This window comes from Salmo trutta, chromosome 35 (genome assembly GCF_901001165.1).
Source record: "Salmo trutta chromosome 35, fSalTru1.1, whole genome shotgun sequence".
Classification (NCBI taxonomy): domain Eukaryota; kingdom Metazoa; phylum Chordata; class Actinopteri; order Salmoniformes; family Salmonidae; genus Salmo; species Salmo trutta.
Window position 1 is genome coordinate 29,471,661 of NC_042991.1, and position 18,919 is coordinate 29,490,579.

At 40.8% G+C, this 18,919-nt stretch overlaps 1 protein-coding gene across 1 annotated transcript in view; it reads left to right on the forward strand.

Annotated features, from left to right (window-relative positions):
• The window catches only part of lpgat1 (lysophosphatidylglycerol acyltransferase 1), a 95,100-nt gene that overhangs the window by 27,047 nt on the left and 49,134 nt on the right, over positions 1 to 18,919 (forward strand). Inside the window, exon 3 of the mRNA XM_029734131.1 lies at positions 14,452 to 14,570. Coding sequence (XP_029589991.1) covers positions 14,452 to 14,570 — 119 coding nt within the window. The remainder of the gene's footprint in view (positions 1 to 14,451; positions 14,571 to 18,919) is intronic.

Below are 18,919 nucleotides of genomic sequence, written 5' to 3' on the forward strand. Positions count from 1 at the left end.
GGCTTTACAACGAAAGCAAAACATTAGATTGTCAGCAGAGTACCCAGCCATAAATAATCAGACACCCATTTTTCAAGCTAGCATATAATGTCACATAAACCCAAACCACAGCTAAATGCAGCACTAACCTTTTGATGATCTTCATCAGATGACAATCCTAGGACATTGTTATACAATACATGCATGTTTTGTTCAATCAAGTTCATATTTATATCAAAAACCAGCTTTTTACATTAGCATGTGACTAGCATTCCCACCGAACACTTCCGGTGAATTTACTAAATTACTCACGATAAACGTTCACAAAAAACATAATTATTTTAAGAATTATAGATACAGAACTCCTTTATGCACTCGCTATGTCCGATTTCAAAATAGCTTTTCGGTGAAAGCACATTTTGCAATATTCTGAGTAGATAGCCCGGCCATCAAAGTCTAGCTATTTTGACACCCACCAAGTGTGGTACTCACCAAACTCCGATTTACTATTAGAAAAGTTTGATTACCTTTACTGTTCTTCGTAAGAATGCACTCCCAGGACTTCTACTTCAATAACAAATGTTGGTTTGGTTCCAAATAATCCATAGTTATATCCAAATAGCGGCGTTTTGTTCGTGCGTTCAAGACACTATCCGAAGGGTAAAGAAGGGTGACGCGCCCGACGCGTTTCGTGACAAAAAAATTCAAAATATTCCATTACCGTACTTCGAAGCATGTCAAACGCTGTTTAAAATCAATTTTTTGCGTTTTTTTTTTTTTTTCTCTCGTAAAAAAGCGATAATATTCTGACCGGGAGTCGTTGTTTTCGTTCAGAGAGAGAAAGTAAACATGGTGTCGGCTCGTGCACGCGCCTCCAGTCTCATTGTCCTCAGATCGACCACTATCCAAATGCGCTAATGTTTTTCAGCCATGGCCTGCAAAGCCACCATTCATCGTTCTGGCGCCATCTGAGAGCCTATGGGAGCGTTAGAAAATGTCACATTATGCCAGAGATCCCCTGTTTTGGTTAGAGATGATCAAGAAGGCCAAGAAATGGTCAGAGAGAGCGCTTCCTGTTTGGAATCTTCTCAGGTTTTGGCCTGCCAAATGAGTTCTGTTATTCTCACAGACACCATTCAAAAAGTTTTTGAAACTTTAGGGTGTTTTCTATCCAAATCAAACAATTATATGCATATTCTAGTTACTGGGCAGGAGTAGTAACCAGATTAAATCGGGTACGTTTTTTTATCCGGCCGTGCAAATACTGCCCCCTATCCCCAACAGGTTAATTACCTAAGGCTCGTGTTTCTGTGTGTTATTATGTTATAATTAAGTCTATGATTTGATAGAGCAGTCTGACTGAGCGATGGTAGGCACCAGCAGGCTCGTAAGCATTCATTCAAAACAGCACTTTCGTGCGTTTTGGTAGCAGCCCTTCGCAATGCATTGCGCTGTTTATGACTTCAAGCCTGTCAACTCCCAAGATTAGGCTTGTGTAACCGATGTGAAATGGCTAGCTAGTTAGCGGGTGCGCGCTAATAGCGTTTCAAACGTCACTCGCTCTGAGACTTGGAGTAGTTGTTTCCCTTGCTCTACATGGGTAACGCTGCTTCGAGGGTGGCTGTTGTCGATGTGTTCCTGGTTCGAGCCCAGGTAGGAGCGAGGAGAGGGACGGAAGCTATATTGCTACACTGGCAATACTAAAGTGCCTATAAGAACATCCAATAGTCAAAGGTATATGAAATACAAATCGTATAGAGAGAAATAGTCCTATAATTCCTATAATAACTACAACCTAAAACTTCTTACCTGGGAATATTGAAGACTCATGTTAAAAGGAACCACCAGCTTTCATATGTTCTCATGTTCTGAGCAAGGAACTTAAACGTTAGCTTTCTTACATGGCACATAATGCCCTTTTACTTTCTTCTCCAACACTTTGTTTTTGCATTATTTAAACCAAATTGAACATGTTTCATTTTATTTGAGGCTAAATTGATTTTATTGATGTATTATATTAAGTTAAAATAAGCGTTCATTCAGTATTGTTGTAATTGTCATTATTACAAATAATATTTTTTTTTTTAAATCGGCCGATTAATCGGTAGCGTCTTTTTTTGGTCCTCCAATAATCAGCATCGGTATCGGCGTTGAAAAATCATAATTGGTTGACCTCTAATACACACAAACTATGTAGGTCAAATAGGGGAGAAGTATTGCCGTAGGTGTTGCTTTGTGGGGGTTTTTAAAACCAGGTATGCTGTTAAATTAAGCAATATGAGATGGGAGTTCCATGCAATAAGGGCTCTATATAATACTGTACGTTTTTTTTTTTGAATTTGTGGTTTTGGGAACTGTGAAAATACCCCTGGTGGCCTGTCTGGTGCGGTAAGTGTGTGTCAGAGCTTTGCGTAAGTTGACTGCAAACAATTTGGAATTTTCTACACTTTTCTAAAAATAAGTGATGCAGTCAGTCTCTCTATTCATAGCCAAGAGACTGGCATGCATGTGACTCCAACTCCGTCCAGCTTTCAACTTATTCTTGAAAGTTGTGATCGTAGAATGGACAGTTCTTGTGCCCATAGAAATAGACATGGCGCGGGATGTTCCCCATTGCTGGAAGGATGGCCTGAGTGAGAACGTTAGGGAACCCTTGCCCCGGTTAGGCCGAGACGGGTGCCCCGGTTAGGCCGAGACGGGTGCCCCGGTTAGGCCGGCAGGCGGGGATTATGTTGCCACTGACAGCGCAGCCAATGACTGGCTGGTCCAGTGGAAAAATATGACTATTATCAGAACGGTGGCATGCAGTCATCTTAGTTCTTTTTTTTCTCGCTAGAATAGAATGCTAGAAGATCATATACTATGTGCCTTGAGACTGACTCATGATTAGAAATGTTGACCTTCTGTTCTTTGGTCACGTTGGTTGTTCTGTAGTATCATGGACATTTCCCCGTTGAACGTAGTGTGGCCATGCCGCTTTGTATTTTTGCGTATTCTTTTGACAAATCTGACCTGTTGTCAGCCATTATTTTTAGAGCTTGCTTGTTGTGAAGCCTATATTAGACTGAAATTAAAACTCATTTGTTTAGCAACGTGGATTTTACATGAACTCTGCATGCCTGGGCTGGTGACAATTGGCCGTATTTAATCTGTAGCAGGACGTGGTGATCCTGACCTGATTTTGGACTCGAGTCCTATTTATTCATCACAAGAGTTGGCTGCATTGTCCTGTCCTGTAACTATGAACATTGACCCACTCTACTTTGCACAAATTCTGTCTGTAATAGCCCCCATGTTAATTCATACAAATGTGCAGAAATAGACATGGCGTGGGATGTTCCCCAATGCTAGAAGGGGGGCCTGAGTGAGAAAGTTTGGGAGCCCCTGCCGTAGTAGGCTGAGACAGGTGACCTAGTAAGGGCTCTGATATGGCCTTTTTTCAAACTGATTGGTAATTCATATATATATATATATATATATATATTTGCACACACAGAGAGAACCAGTCAAAAGTTTGACACACCTACTCATTCAAGGGTTTTTCTTTATTTGTACTATTTTCTACATTGTAGAATAATAGTGAAGACATCAAAACTATGAAATAACACATATGGAATCATGTGGTAACTAGAGCTCGGCCGATTATGATTTTTTTTCCGTGCCGATACTGATTATTGGATGACCCAAAAAAAAGCCAATACCGGCCGATTTTTTTTATTTTTTTTTTTTATTATTTTTTTTTTCTTTTTCTTTTTTTTTTTTCTTTTGTTAGTTTAAAAATATATATATTTATTTTTTTGTAATAATGACAATTACAACAGTACTGAATGAACACTTATTTTAACTTAATATAATACATCAATAAAATCAATTTAGCCTCAAATAAATAATGAAACATGTTCTATTTGGTTTAAATAATGCAAAAACAAAGTGTTGGAGAAGAAAGTAAAAGTGCAATATGTGCCATGTAAAAAAGCTAACGTTTAAGTTCCTTGCTCAGAACATGAGAACATATGAAAGCTGGTGGTTCCTTTTAACATGAGTCTTCAATATTCCCAGGTAAGATGTTTTAGGTTGTAGTTATTATAGGACTATTTCTCTCTATACGATTTGTATTTCATATACCTTTGACTATTGGATGTTCTTATAGGCACTTTAGTATTGCCAGTGTAACAGTATAGCTTCCGTCCCTCTCCTCGCTCCTACCTGGGCTCGAACCAGGAACACATCGACAACAGCCACCCTCGAAGCAGCGTTACCCACGTAGAGGAAGGGGGAAAAACTACTCCAAGTCTCAGAGCGAGTGACGTTTGAAACGCTATTAGCGCGCACCCGGCCAACTAGCTAGCCATTTCATATCGGTTACACCAGCCTAATCTTGGGAGTTGACAGGCTTGAAGTCATAAACAGCGCAATGCATTGCGAAGGGCTGCTGGCAAAACGCACGAAAGTGCTATTTTGAATGAATGCTTACGAGCCTGCTGGTGCCTACCATCGCTCAGTCAGACTGCTCTATCAAATCAGACTTAATTATAACACAATAACACACAGAAATACGAGCCTTAGGTCATTAATATGGTCGAATCCGGAAACTATCGTCTCGAAAACAAAACGTTATTCCTGTTACATTGCACAACCTTCAGTGTTATGTCATAATTACGTAAAATTCTGGCAAATTAGTTCGCAACGAGCCAGGCGGCCCAAACTGTTGTATATACCCTGACTGCGTGCAATGAACGCAAAATGACACAATTTCACCTGGTTAATATTGCCTGCTAACCTGGATTTCTTTTAGCTAAATATGCAGGTTTAAAAATATATACTTCTGTGTATTGATTTTAAGAAAGGCATTGATGTTTATGGTTAGGTACAGTCGTGCAACGATTGTGCTTTTTTCGCAAATGCGCTTTTGTTAAATCATCCCCGTTTGGCGAAGTCGGCTGTCTTTGTTAGGAAGAAATAGTCTTTGCCGTTCGCAACGAGCCAGGCGGCCCAAACTGCTGCATATACCCTGACTACCCTGACTCTGTTTGCAAGAGAAGTGACACATTTTCCCTAGTTAAAAGAAATTCATGTTAGCAGGCAATATTAACTAAATATGCAGGTTTAAAAATATATACTTGTGTTTTGATTTTAAGAAAGGCATTGATGTTTATGGTTGGAGCAACGTGTACCTAAGTGATTATATGCAACGCAGGACAGGCTAGATAAACTAGTAATATCATCAACCATGTGTAGTTAACTAGTGATTATGATTGATTGATTGTTTTTTATAAGATAAGTTTAATGCTAGCTAGCAACTTACCTTAGCTTCTTACTGCATTCGCGTAACCTCGTGGAGTGCAATGTAAAGCAGGTGGTTAGAGCGTTGGACTAGTTAACCGTAAGGTTGCAGATTGAATCCCTGAGATGACAAGGTAAAAATCTGTCATTCTGCCCCTGAACAAGGCAGTTAACCCACCGTTCCTAGGCCGTCATTGAAAATAAGAATGTGTTCTTAACTGACTTGCCTAGTTAAATAAAGGTCTAAAAAAAAATATATATATATATATATATATATATATTCAAAAAAAAATCGGCGTCCAAAAATACCAATTTACAATTGTTATGAAAACTTGAAATCGACCCTAATTAATCGTAAAAAGTATTAAACGAATCAAAATATATTTGAGATTCTTCAAAATAGCCACCCTTTGTATTGATTACAGCTTTGCACACTCTTGGCATTCTCTCAACCAGCTTCATGAGGTCATCACCTGGAATGCATTTCAATTAACAGGTATGCCTTGTTAAATGTTCATTTGTGGAATTTCTTTCCTTAATGCGTTTGAGCCAATCAGTTGTGTTGTGACAATAAAGGGGTGGCAATACAGAAGATTTGGTAAAAGACCCAAGTCCTTATGGCAAGAACAGCTCAATTAAGCAGAGAGAAACGACAGTCCATCATTACTTTAAGACATGAAGGTCAGTCAATAGGCCAATTTTGTGCCCACCTATGGGACTCCCAATCACGTCCGGTTGTGATACAGCCTGGATTCAAACCAGGGTGTCTGTAGTTATGCCTCTAACACTGAGATGCAGTGCCTTAGACCGCTGCATCTACTTAGAAGCATTCCGCTGCATCTACTTAGAAGCTGGTTGAGAGAATGTCAAGAGTGTGCAAAGCTGTCATCAAGGCAAAGGGTGGCTACTTTGAAGAATATCATAAAATATATTTTGATTTGTTTAACACTTTTGGTAACTACATGCAATGTAGGAAAACCATTGAATGAGTAGGTGTGTCCAAACTTTTGACTGCGTGTGTGTGTATGTATATCATTTTAATGCTTTCTCTTAATAAGCTTTGTTGTACAATTAAAGGTCAAATCCACTGCATTTAAAACAGTCAGCAATTATTTTATGAATTCAGGGCTTGTGTAATCATACCGAGGCTGAATATATTCCTTCCACAACCATACGACTCACTTGTAATTTCATTATTTTCTCAAAATAGTTGTACCTGTTTTTTTTTTTTTGCTATAATCACTGATCTGGCATTCAGGTCTGTTTTTATAAAATTGTACTTTTTGTTACAAATGTAACCAGAACCATGCATAATGCACATTCACTAATAATGTAGCAGCCATTCTAGAAAATGATCACTGGTCTCATAAACAATCTCTCAAGCACAAGCACACATGCTAGTTAGTAGCCAGCTAATATTTATATTTCTAGTTTAGCCAACTTGGATCTAGGTATAATTTAATTAGCTTTGGATTCAGCTAACAAGGTAGAACAGTTGAATTGTTATGAACGCAACCTTCTGTCCATCTCCAACTGTTTTGAACTGCATGCTAGCCTGTCCACTTTGTTCAGATGAGTTGCCAATTCCTTAATTGTTTTATGCTTATTGCACATTTATATCAGACTAGCTAGTATAACAATCTTTATTTGACTAAAATGCTGCTAGCGATACGTAGTAACATAACGCATGAGACAAATAGCCTTAGCCATTATGAATGTTCATTGGTAAATTTGTTTTAGTAGTGTCTGCTCTGCTCAACTTGAGGAGTTGAAACCTTTCCAACCATACCCTGTATATGTTAACTCGGCACTCTATTGTCCCTCGTATCACTCTGACATCAATGCAAATGTCATCGAAAATCTTATCAAACACTTCATGAGAGCCCATGAGCTCATGTTCTCAACATTTCTATAGGCTATGCAATTGCGCAAGAAAACAGAGTGATGGCCTCTAGTAAAAAGCATTATATGGGCTAGGCCTACTATATTTATTTCTCAACTTTCCTAATATTAAGCACATTGCTTATCTTTACAACAGGAGTATAGCCTACCTGGCTGGCATGGAAATTAACCACGGGAAAAACGTCCTCCATTTGCTATTTAAGTACCGTAATTTACGGACTATTAACGCACCTGAATATAAGCCGCACCCACTGAATTTAAAAAAAAGTATTATTTTGAACATAAATAAGCCGCACATGTCTATAAGCCGCAGGTGCCTACCAGCACATTGAAACAAATGAACTTTACACAGGCTTTAACGAAACAGGGCTTGTAACAAAAATAAATAGGCTTTAACGAAGCACGGCTTGTAACAAAAATAAATAGGCTTTAACGAAACACGGCTTGTATCAAAAAATAAAAAATTGGCAGTAAACAGTAGCCTACCAAGAAAGTTATTGGTCACCATCTTCCTCCTTCTGCGCACTAAAACCACTGAAGTCCTCTCCTTCGGTGTCGGAGTTGAATAGCCTCAGAATTGCTTCATCCGATATTGGATCGTTTTCATTGTCGCTCTCGTCACTTTCATCCGGAGGCAAATCCCCCGCTGAGCCCTCTTCAACACGCAGCAGTCCAGCCTTTCGAAACCCGTTGATGATAGTGGATTTTTTGACAATGCTCCACGCTGTCAGGACCCACAAATTTGAAAGCGGGAAAAATCCATATATTAGCCGCGTCATTGTTTAAGCCGCGAAGTTCAAAGCGTGGGAAAAAAGTTGCTATAGTCCGGAATTTACGGTAAATAGGTGACATGTATTTTTTCCCTCTGCCTGTTTTCAGACAGATGCATGATAATGGTCCTTTCTAAATCAAAACAAATTTCACACATATACTAAATAATATATGTAAAGACGAGATTAAATCAAGAATCGTCTGATGGGTGACAATATTAGCCTATCACTTGTGAATTATACATTATCACTTGTGAATGACATGCTGACCAGACCGTACGCGGTCTTCGGCAAGTTGATTTTGTTCACCCACACCAGATACGATCAGGACACGCAGGTTAAAATATCAAAAACTCTGAACCAATTATATTAATTTGGGGACAGGTCAAAAAGCATAAAACGTTTATGGCAATTTTAACTACCGTCATTTCCGGAATATGAAGCGCACCTGAATATAAGCCGCACCCACTGAATTAAAAAATATATATTATTTTTAACATAAATATGCCGCACATGTCTATAAGCCGCAGGTGCCTACTGGTACATTGAAACAAATGAACTTTACACAGGCTTTAACGAAACACGGCTTGTAACAAAAATAAATAGGCTTTAACGAAACACGGCTTGTAACAAAAAATAAAAACTTAGCAGTAAGCTTTAGTTGTCTTTTTGCACTGAGTCAATTCCTCACGCTGCTGTTTCCAACGTCTTATCATCGACTCATTAAGACCAAGCTCCCGTGCAGCAGCTCTATTTCCTTTTCCAACAGCCAGATCAATCGCCTTCAACTTGAAAGCTGCATCATATGCATTTCTCCGTGTCTTTGCCATGATGAGGGTGACAAAATGACTACCGTAATCAGAATGATGGGAAGTTTGAAAGCGCTTGATTTAATCGAAACAGTAAACCAAAAAGGTTGTTTGACCTTAACCCGTTCGGCAATTTCATTGGTCTAATGAAAGCTTCATGCCGCCAAAAAACTGAGCACGTCACAGAATGTTTTTTTTTTTTGGAGAGAAAACATTTGAAAGCGGGAAAAATCCATATATTAGCCACGTCATTGTTTAAGCCGCGAGGTTCAAAGCTGGGAAAAAAGTTGCGGCTTATAGTCCGGAATTTACGGTAGCTAATTTGTCCTGGCATATAGACATTGGGTTGTTATTTTTAACTGAAGTGCACAAGGTTGCCCCTGTAGGCCGAGACGGGTGGGGTTGGGTTGCCACTAACAGCGCAGCCAATGACTGGCTGGTCCAGTGGAAAAGATTTAAAGATAATACTTGCTCTAAAGACTTAAAATGATCTTAGCTGAGGGCGTATGATCAGATTTCAGCCTCACAGAACAGTGGCATGCAGTGATTTATTGCCTTTTTTTTTTTTTTTATCCCACTAGAATAGAATGCTAGAAGATCATATACTTGCTCTAAAGACTTAAAATGATCTTAGCTGAGGGCGTATGATCAGATTTCAGCCTCACAGAACAGTGGCATGCAGTGATTTATTGCCTTTTTTTTTTTTTATCCCACTAGAATAGAATGCTAGAAGATCATATACTATGTGCCTTGAGACTCATGATTAGAAATGTTGACCTTCTGTTCTTTGGTCACGTTGGTTGTTCTGTAGTATTGTGAAAGTCTTCCTGATTAATGTAATTTGGCCATGCTGCTTTTTATTTCTGCATATTCATTTGACAAATCTGTTACAGTATTTTTATCCCAATAGATGAATTGTAATGTTGTGAACAAGCGAGCTCTAGTAGCCTGTATTAGGTTGAAATTAAAACCATTATTTAGAAACATGGACTTTACATGAATTGCCTTGGTATTTCCTGGGCTGGTGACAATTGGCCGTATTTAATCTGTAGCAGGACGTGGTGATCCTGACCTGATTTTGGACTCGAGTCCTATTTATTCATCACAAGAGTTGGCTGCATTGTCCTGTCCTGTAACTATGAACATTGACCCACTCTACTTTGCACAAATTCTGTCTGATAGCCCCCATGTTAATTCATACAAACGATTGAAAAATGATCACCTTAGGGGTAAAGGCATCAAGCAATTACAGTATTTTTTTTTAATGCATGAGCGAAAGAGTATTTGTATTGAAGTCAAAGCAGTCATTTGATTTTCCAATATTTTTTGGGGTCATGGGCTATTTCTATTTTTAAGTGTTACTGACTGCATACTTCTAATACCCTGACACAGGAAGTGAGTCACAGGAAATTGCATAATGATGCCTCTTCTGCAGCCTTACTGAAAGAAGATGAGCATGCGCCCATGTTAATATACTGGAGAGGAGGTTTGAGTGTCTTGCAAAATCACCACTCTCCCTGAGAGAGCTAGAGGAAAGCGGGGGGTGACAAGGTCAACGGAACACAATTTGTCAGACCCCCGTTAATGGATTAAAAACGTTACTTTTCCCTCAACTATCATGCTGCCGGGCCGTTTCCCTAATGAATGATCCATGACAGCCCTGTTGTAGATGATCTGTCTCTCATATCACCTATTCCTCCACACAATGGAGGACATCCGCACTCAATTTTTATTTACCTTTATTTAACTAGGCAAGTCAGTTAAGAACAAATTCTTATTTTCAATGACTGCATAGGAACAGTGGGTTAACTGCCCTGTTCAGGGGCAGAACGACATATTTTTACCTTGTCAGCTCGGGGATTCGATCTTGCAACCTTTCGGTTACTAGTCCAACGCTCTAACCACTAGGCTACCTGCCGCTCAATGATGGAGGTATGGCTGCGTGACCTTCATCAACCCTTTTGGGGGACTTGGGGCCCCCAAGAGTGAAGGAGCTCTGTCATTGTGTCATACTGCTTGCTCTCGATTTCTATTCTAATGGGGATTAGGATGTCTTTCCTGAGGTGGGAATGAATTGAGGCTGGCAAATAAGTAGCTTTTTCCCCCTTATACTTTTTTTGTTTTGCATGATAAGTAGACTAGATAAACCTGACTGCTATTGAGCTGCTATTGAGCTGATATTGACAAAAGATGTTGAAGATGTCACACAGGATGGGTAATTAACACCCGCCAAATGCGGGTAGGTTTTGGCATTGGCCAAAATGTCTATTTCACCAGCGACATTGGCAGGTGGTCACAGAGCATTTGTGATTGTTGTATTTTTTAAAAATGTTTAATCCAAACACAAATTTAGAAGTTGGTCTGTTTAACCCGAAAGGCTACTAAATTGTGACTTTGTCCTTGTGTTTCTTGGCCAGTTACATTGTTTTGTTCACACACTGTTGTTTTTAAATATTAGTTTAAGTTTCCTGCAATTGTCTGCTGCTATTCAAGGGACATGGAGATTATCATATCTGACAGACATGGAGTGCCCCGTTAACGGGTAACGGCCAACACCTTAAAGGGGTAGCAGAACATTTTTATCTCTACTAAGGACTCAAATATTTGGGGGCACATTGTGCTTGATTGAGGATGGAACAATCCAAAAATCTTTCATTCATTATCATTAACATGTTCATTGTGCTCCTTCATTTATTTGTGTGCTCCTAAATTTCAACTTATGTACTCCTTGTAAAAACTTTCAGCATAACGCCCTGATCTTTAATTATAACCAGCCTAAGCTGTATGAATCAGCATTTTGTGGCAGACGCTTTGCTGATTCTTGATGTTCATTTGTAGAACTGTTCACTGCTTTACGTCTATTGTATCTAAATTATTTATTTTAAGATACATTGTTTAAAAGACTCCGGTCACACAATTTGTATTGAATTGAGTTATATACCACATTACTTATTCTTACTAGTAATATATTTCTTGTTTTAGAAACATTACAAAGCATGCTCATCTGTTATTTGTAATTTGTAGTGTAATAATGGTAAAAAAGTGGCTTAAATATATATTTTCATTTTTTTTTATCTACCTGCAACAGTTGCTGGTGGACCATCAAGTTAATTCCCCGCCGTGATGTCACATGCTCAGTTATATGTACAATGGAACAGTTGTATGTGTATTTGAATATGAAAATGACAAACGGAAAGGCGAGCAGTAGCCTGACATGTAAATAGGCCTAACTACCAGCACAGAAGCCACAGTGACACTTTTACACTTACGTTTTTTCATTTGATATCTGAGATGTGCTGCTCCCTAAATTTGACATTGTGTGTCTTTTTGTGGGGATAGGCCTAAAGTCATGTGAGAGACACTGTCTTAGCTCCATCATTTGGAAAACTTGGCCATGTCATTGAACACTGTTGGACATTGTGAATCGCTACCGCTTGAGAGCCCCAAATCTCTGGTGAATAACAATGGCTTCTAATCAGGCCTTTCTCTTTCCACCAGGCTCCTTTTCTGATGCATCCTTGCCCCTCTTCAGGGAATGGGTCCTGACCTTGCTGTGTCATGGGCACTCAAAGGGCTAATTCCCCCCAACAAAACCCTCTTGAGACAATCAATGAGTGAAACATCTCCACAGAAGCCGTGTTGATCGGAGGCCTTTGTATCATTGAAATTCACCAGGGTTGACAAAGTAGCAAGCCGAACATTTTTTCTTTGTATGGGCGTCCAAGCACTCCCACACTTTCAACTTTGCTTGTTAATTTGTCAGATCATTTCTCAGTCAGTCAGTTCATTTAAGATTACTGTAATTGTTTTTGTAATCCAAGTCAACATGGTATCTGAATGGGATGAGGCATGGACGAAGCATGTTCGCCTGAAGTTGGCATGAATTTTGATCGATGGGCTAGCTTAGTTTTCTGAGTAACAAAGCAGCCCATATGCTGAGTATAGTTCGATGATGGTGGTGACAGAGTTGCTTCCATTTTGCTTGTCATTATTCCTACCATGAAACCAGCCTGCAACCAGATCCTGTACACTTTGTTGAGTGTGCTGCCAAATGTACAGGACTCACAACTCTCATCCTTTCTTTGTATTTTTGGTGTGATACTGTTATGGTTAGCCTAGGCTGTACATAATGTTATTTAAACAGTAGTAGGGTTGGATTTCATATGTCTGTGTATCTTATACCTGCTAGCTGTTGTCTTCATGTTAATATTGCAATTGGAAATCTGCCAAAAATCTATTGATTTGACACTTGATAAACACACCATTTCCTACAATTCGTTTCAGGAGTGAGCGATCACTTGTGCCCTTTTTCAACAGGGTAACTCAAGCATGTAATCGTAGGACTGTGCTAACTTGACCGTTAATAATGTTTTCATTGGGTATTCATCATTATGATGAGAGAATGGAACAATCGATGAAAGGTTTCCTCAGGGCTGCTGCATATAGATCAGATGCCATCTCCAAGCAACAGCCTAAAGAGATCTTACCGGTGGCCAAACATTTTCTGTCTTGTCATCGTGAAGACTAAAAGGGACGATCTCAATGACTTACAGACGTCATGTTTGTCATGCCATCAGTGTTTTATACTGTTTGATGGCAATGACGCCATGAAGGCAAATTTCCACATTGTGTGGGCAATCATACGTTTATATTTGTATTTTCTATTCACATTTGCTCTACAATGCTAACCCAGCTACCAGTGAGTTGTTTATTATAATTTTTTTAACATTTTTTGGTCTTGCATGCCATAGCTAAGCCATATTCTGTTGTTTCATCGGCAAGTCCCAGTAGCATAGTCCACTTCTTGGGACTCATTTGGCCAGTAATCCCTTGAAAATGTAACTCGGCACACTCCACCAACCTAGCCTTCCCACAGAACAGTAAATTCTAGCTAGGCACCCCTAAGCCTGCTAGCATTAGCATTACATAGGCCCTCAGTCAGCAAGAGCCTCCCAGAACCATGGGGATTCACTCACAATCTTCCATTGATTTGTCCAACTCTGTCGCTTCAGCTCTTTAGCGATACCCCAAAAGTCTCCCAGGTCTCCAGAGGGGTAGCTCTACTGTTATTAATACTCAGCCTTGTCCGATTGAGTTAAATAACAAATTAAGCTTGTCTGTTTATTATGTGGAAGTCCTATTGTTGTCACCCACCATGTTTGCGCGCTTAATGATGAAGTCTCTTTGGCAATCTCTTGAGTAGTGTGCCAATGTAAGTCAGCCAGGATAGAATGGAGCCCACTACTTTAATGAGCATCAATGCTAAAGACTGGCCCATGTCCATTTTGAAACCGAAGTGGTGTGGTGTTTTTAGGCATTGACTTAATGGCGAAACATTCTCTCCAAGATTAGTATAGAATTTGCTGAATGTCAAGAGTACCTCTTTAGTGTTCAGTTGCTTTCCAATGTCGTGTTATGGTTGTGTGTTCTTTCAGCGCAACATAGGGCTTATCGCTCTCTGACACTGGGGCTTTCAAAAGGAAAGCTATTTTTGGATAATGTGATTACACATAGTCTAATTTGAACTGGTCTTTTCCCAGCTTGAGAAGACAACTCTGATCCATTTTGTACTAAAATGTAGGCCTACAAGTTGTGGTTTGCTGTTAGATGTTTGATATGATGTATGCCTAGCTATGAATCCTCTGAAGTAATGTGAAGTGCAGTCACTGATGTGTCCACTAACTTCATTTGTGTTGCGTCTTCTCCAGTGATGGAATGGGGCGACGATGTAAGGCCCCTTTCTGAAGAGGAAGCCATGGTCATCGTCAACCACCAAGCCACAGGGGACGTGTGCACCCTCATGATGTGCCTGCAGGACAAGGGCACGGTAATGGACACCTCCATAGTTGGCATTAAAATGTAGCCTCCTAAACCAGGGTTTCCCAAACTCTCTCCACTTGCCGCCCCCCGGGGTGCTTTTGCCCAAGCACTACACAGCTGATTCAGATAATGAAAGCTTGATGAAGAGTTGGTTATTTAAGTCAGCTGTGTAGTGCTAGGGAAAAACTAAACGGGGCCCCAGGACTGAGTTTGGGAAACCATGTCCTAGACTACGAATCACTTCAAGTGAATTCAGGGATGAAACTAACAGATCTAGAAGTGACAGTTAAACATGTCCTTAAATGTAAGTATTTCTCTATACAAAATGTCTTGAATTGACTGGTACTGAATTTAACTCTTTCAACCCACTTCGGGGCACTTGACTTGGATGTCTGGAATGTGGTTGGATGATTGTGTGTCTGGGGACCAACTTTCCCTTAAAAATGTCTGGTCTACTGAGCGCAAACTTGAACATTGTGACAATTCGGTGCAACTTCCAGCGTATGTTTACTGTGAACACTGAGGCTGTACCCACTTTTAATTTGCCGTTTTAACGGTGGCCATAGAGGGCTACTGTGGCTATTTGATCACAATGTAGGCCTACCAGAATGGCCTACCATCAAAACCAATGGAGAAAATACATCCCTTAACATTTTAACATGGAAATAGCTGTTCTATCATTCAGCCTACAGTAGCAGCCAGTGTGTGGTGTTCAATGTAGGCCTACATTCCACACTTTAGAAAGAAACATGCAGGGCTTGACATGAACCTGTTTAATCACTTGTCCTTCAGACTAAGAGGTGACTGAAAATGTTGTTGATGCAAGAAACCACTTTACAAAATAAATGCATTATTATTCCCATAATAGTATTACAGGGAATCAGACAAATAATGCTACCCTCTGCCTATTGGCTTCGCTTATTCAAGCCTGTCTCAAAATACAACACTGCCCCTTTAAGACAAAAAAGCTCTTTACCTGACTCGCTTTTCAAAGATGCCTAGGAATGTACAAGTTTTGTGCTCTTGTAGGAAGCATTGACTCCCCTATTGCTGACTACAAATAATCTATAAGTGGGCTAATAACTCACTAACTAGCAAAACATATGAACAAAATGTACATTTGTGGCTACATGCAGCTCTCGCTTTGATCTCAAAACAAGCTCATCTACTCACGACTGCTCATGCTGTAATTCCAGTCCAGTTGAAAGAAAATGGCACAGATCAATATATGGCAATGGTCTATTTGCATGTAGACCTGCTCCAGCTCTGATTGTGTTTGCTGCACCGGTCTGTGTAGAGTCCGGGCTGAGTAGTGCGTGTCAATGCAATAGAATCCTACTCTGATGTGTTCTGCCTACAACAAAATCTCTTGCATAGTTCGTTTTATTTGGCTATGTTGCATTGAATGTGGCTAATATTGTGTTGATTCAATCACAAGTGCCACAGTATTGGGAAATGTTGATGGTATTAAAAGGGCAAACTATAAAACAGTGAGGTAGGCTTTATGATCACACTGGTAATAGATCTGTTGTTTTATTACTTGAGGCACAGCTGAGTGAGCATACATTTTAAATAATTAGCTTTTTATTTTGCTATTACTGGGCTGATGGTGCCTGGCATCTGATGGTCAGTCTCAGCGGAAGGAGAGAGCAGCAGACTGAGGGTCCGCCTTTCATCCTCCCTCTGCTCTCCATTTCCTCCACTGACAACGACCAAAAAGGGACACCTTCTTCCAGCTGATTGGGAAACTCGTGTCGCACTGGCAGTATCAACTTTGCTGTAGCAATCTTTTATGCCTGCTACGTTACTGCAGGCCAGTGGTAAGCCTTATAGTGCACTGGATTTGCACTCTGGACCTGCCGGGAAGGCAGAGTTTGTACCTTCAGACAGATGAAATGGTTCAAACTGGCAACAGTTGGCCTACCTGGCACGCAGGGCAGCTGAATTGGGTGCACCTACCGCCAACAGCCTGAGCTGAATAAAAAAATAAATAGGAACACAAGCCTTTATCGTTGGCTTTTTTACAGAAATGTTTGGAGATCGACCGGTTGGTGACCACTGCTCTATAAAGTTAAGTGTAGTGGAATCTCGTGCTTCTCTCTGTGGGCTGATCCCGGGAGAGCTGCGCAGCGCGCTCAGGGCTATGGTCTGGGTGTGATATCCTGCTTAATATACTGCTCGAGGTGGGCTGATGGTTGTGTGTGGGTTGGAATATTCACTGAAGCAGTTCTATTCTCCAAGGGAGATAGCTATGCTGAGCCACAACATTATTGCATAATATTACTTATCAGTATCAGATTAATTATATTAATAATTAGCCATTGTAGCAGCAGGACTAACTATCCAGTATCCACAGTGACACACACTACCTGGAATGTGTTTGGCAAAGATTAGATATCGTCATTTGTGACTGACATACACTGCTCAAAAAAATAAAGGGAACACTAAAATAACACATCCTAGATCTGAATGAATGAAATAATCTTATTAAATACTTTTTTCTTTACATAGTTGAATGTGCTGACAACAAAATCACACAAAAATAATCAATGGAAATCCAATTTATCAACCCATGGAGGTCTGGATTTGGAGTCACACTCAAAATTAAAGTGGAAAACCACACTACAGGCTGATCCAACTTTGATGTAATGTCCTTAAAACAAGTCAAAATGAGGCTCAGTAGTGTGTGTGGCCTCCACGTGCCTGTATGACCTCCCTACAACACCTGGGCATGCTCCTGATGAGGTGGCGGATGGTCTCCTGAGGGATCTCCTCCCAGACCTGGACTAAAGCATCTGCCAACTCCTGGACAGTCTGTGGTGCAGCGTGGCGTTGGTAGATGGAGCGAGACATGATGTCCCAGATGTGCTCAATTGGATTCAGGTCTGGGGAACGGGCGGGCCAGTCCATAGCATCAATGCCTTCCTCTTGCAAGAACTGCTGACACACTCCAGCCACATGAGGTCTAGCATTGTCTTGCATTAGGAGGAACATAAGGGCCAACCGCATCAGCATATGGTCTCACAAGGGGTCTGAGGATCTCATCTCGGTACCTAATGGCAGTCAGGCTACCTCTGGCGAGCACATGGAGGGCTGTGCGGCCCCCCAAAGAAATTCCACACCATGACTGACCCACCGCCAAACCGGTCATGCTGGAGGATGTTGCAGGCAGCAGAACGTTCTCCACGGCATCTCCAGACTCTGTCACGTCTGTCACATGTGCTCAGTGTGAACCTGCTTTCATCTGTGAAGAGCACAGTGCGTCAGTGGCGAATTTGCCAATCTTGGTGTTCTCTGGCAAATGCCAAACGTCCTGCACGGTGTTGGGCTGTAAGCACAACCCCCACCTGTGGACGTCGGGCCCTCATACCACCCTCATTGAGTCTGTTTCTGACCGTTTGAGCAGACACATGCACATTTGTGGCCTGCTGGAGGTCATTTTGCTCCATATGGAGCGTGTGAAGCAATTGCGTTGACTCCGTAGGCTTGCAGAGGGATCATCGAGAGGCCTGACTAGGAGCTGTCCATCCCAGGACCCTGTATGCCCAGTGTGAGAGGCCTGACTAGGAGCTGTCCATCCCAGGACCCCTGTATGCCCAGTGTGAGAGGCCTGACTAGGAGGAGGCCATAGCTGGATTTGTCTCCCGCTGCAATCTTGAGGGTGACTGAAGCCTGCTTGATTGAAGCGGGGTATATGGGTACCCCTCCTCTCCCGCTCTCCTCCCCATCAATCTCTGTAGTTGGTTGCATTTCCTAAACACTAATTAATTAATTTTACATGATATGTCACTTTTTTTTAATTTTTTTTAAGCATTCGGATTGGAGATGAGTGTTAAATTGTGCGAATCAATGGGGTCCTGCACATTGTAGGGCGGCCGGGTGCCTATATTAGGCTTATGGCTTTAATCATTTATGTCAAATAATGTCTCACTATTGTTTCTCACCTTTATTCCTCATGAGTGTCCTTGTTGATACATTTTTCGGCTATACTGGCCTATTGTAAATGATCAATTAAATGTCTGATAAATAAATACAATTCTTGTCATTAATAATGATAATGCAGAGGCACCAATAAATTGTCCAGTACACTTATTGTATACGCCTTGTCAGGCCTATACAGAGAGAACAGTCGCTAAGTGCGTTGTTGGAGCTGATAGGATCAAAAGAAGGGGAGCGTTGCTCTCGGTTCAGCTTTTGCCATTGAAATCTTTCCTTTACCCCCTAGAGTCGATGTCAGCGCCGCCACTGACATCTAATTAGCATAAAACAATTGCCATAAATTCGTCAGTATAGGCTAGAGATGTTTTTTTTGCTGCACGGGCTGTCTCACTTCACTGCATCCGCAAATGTCACCCT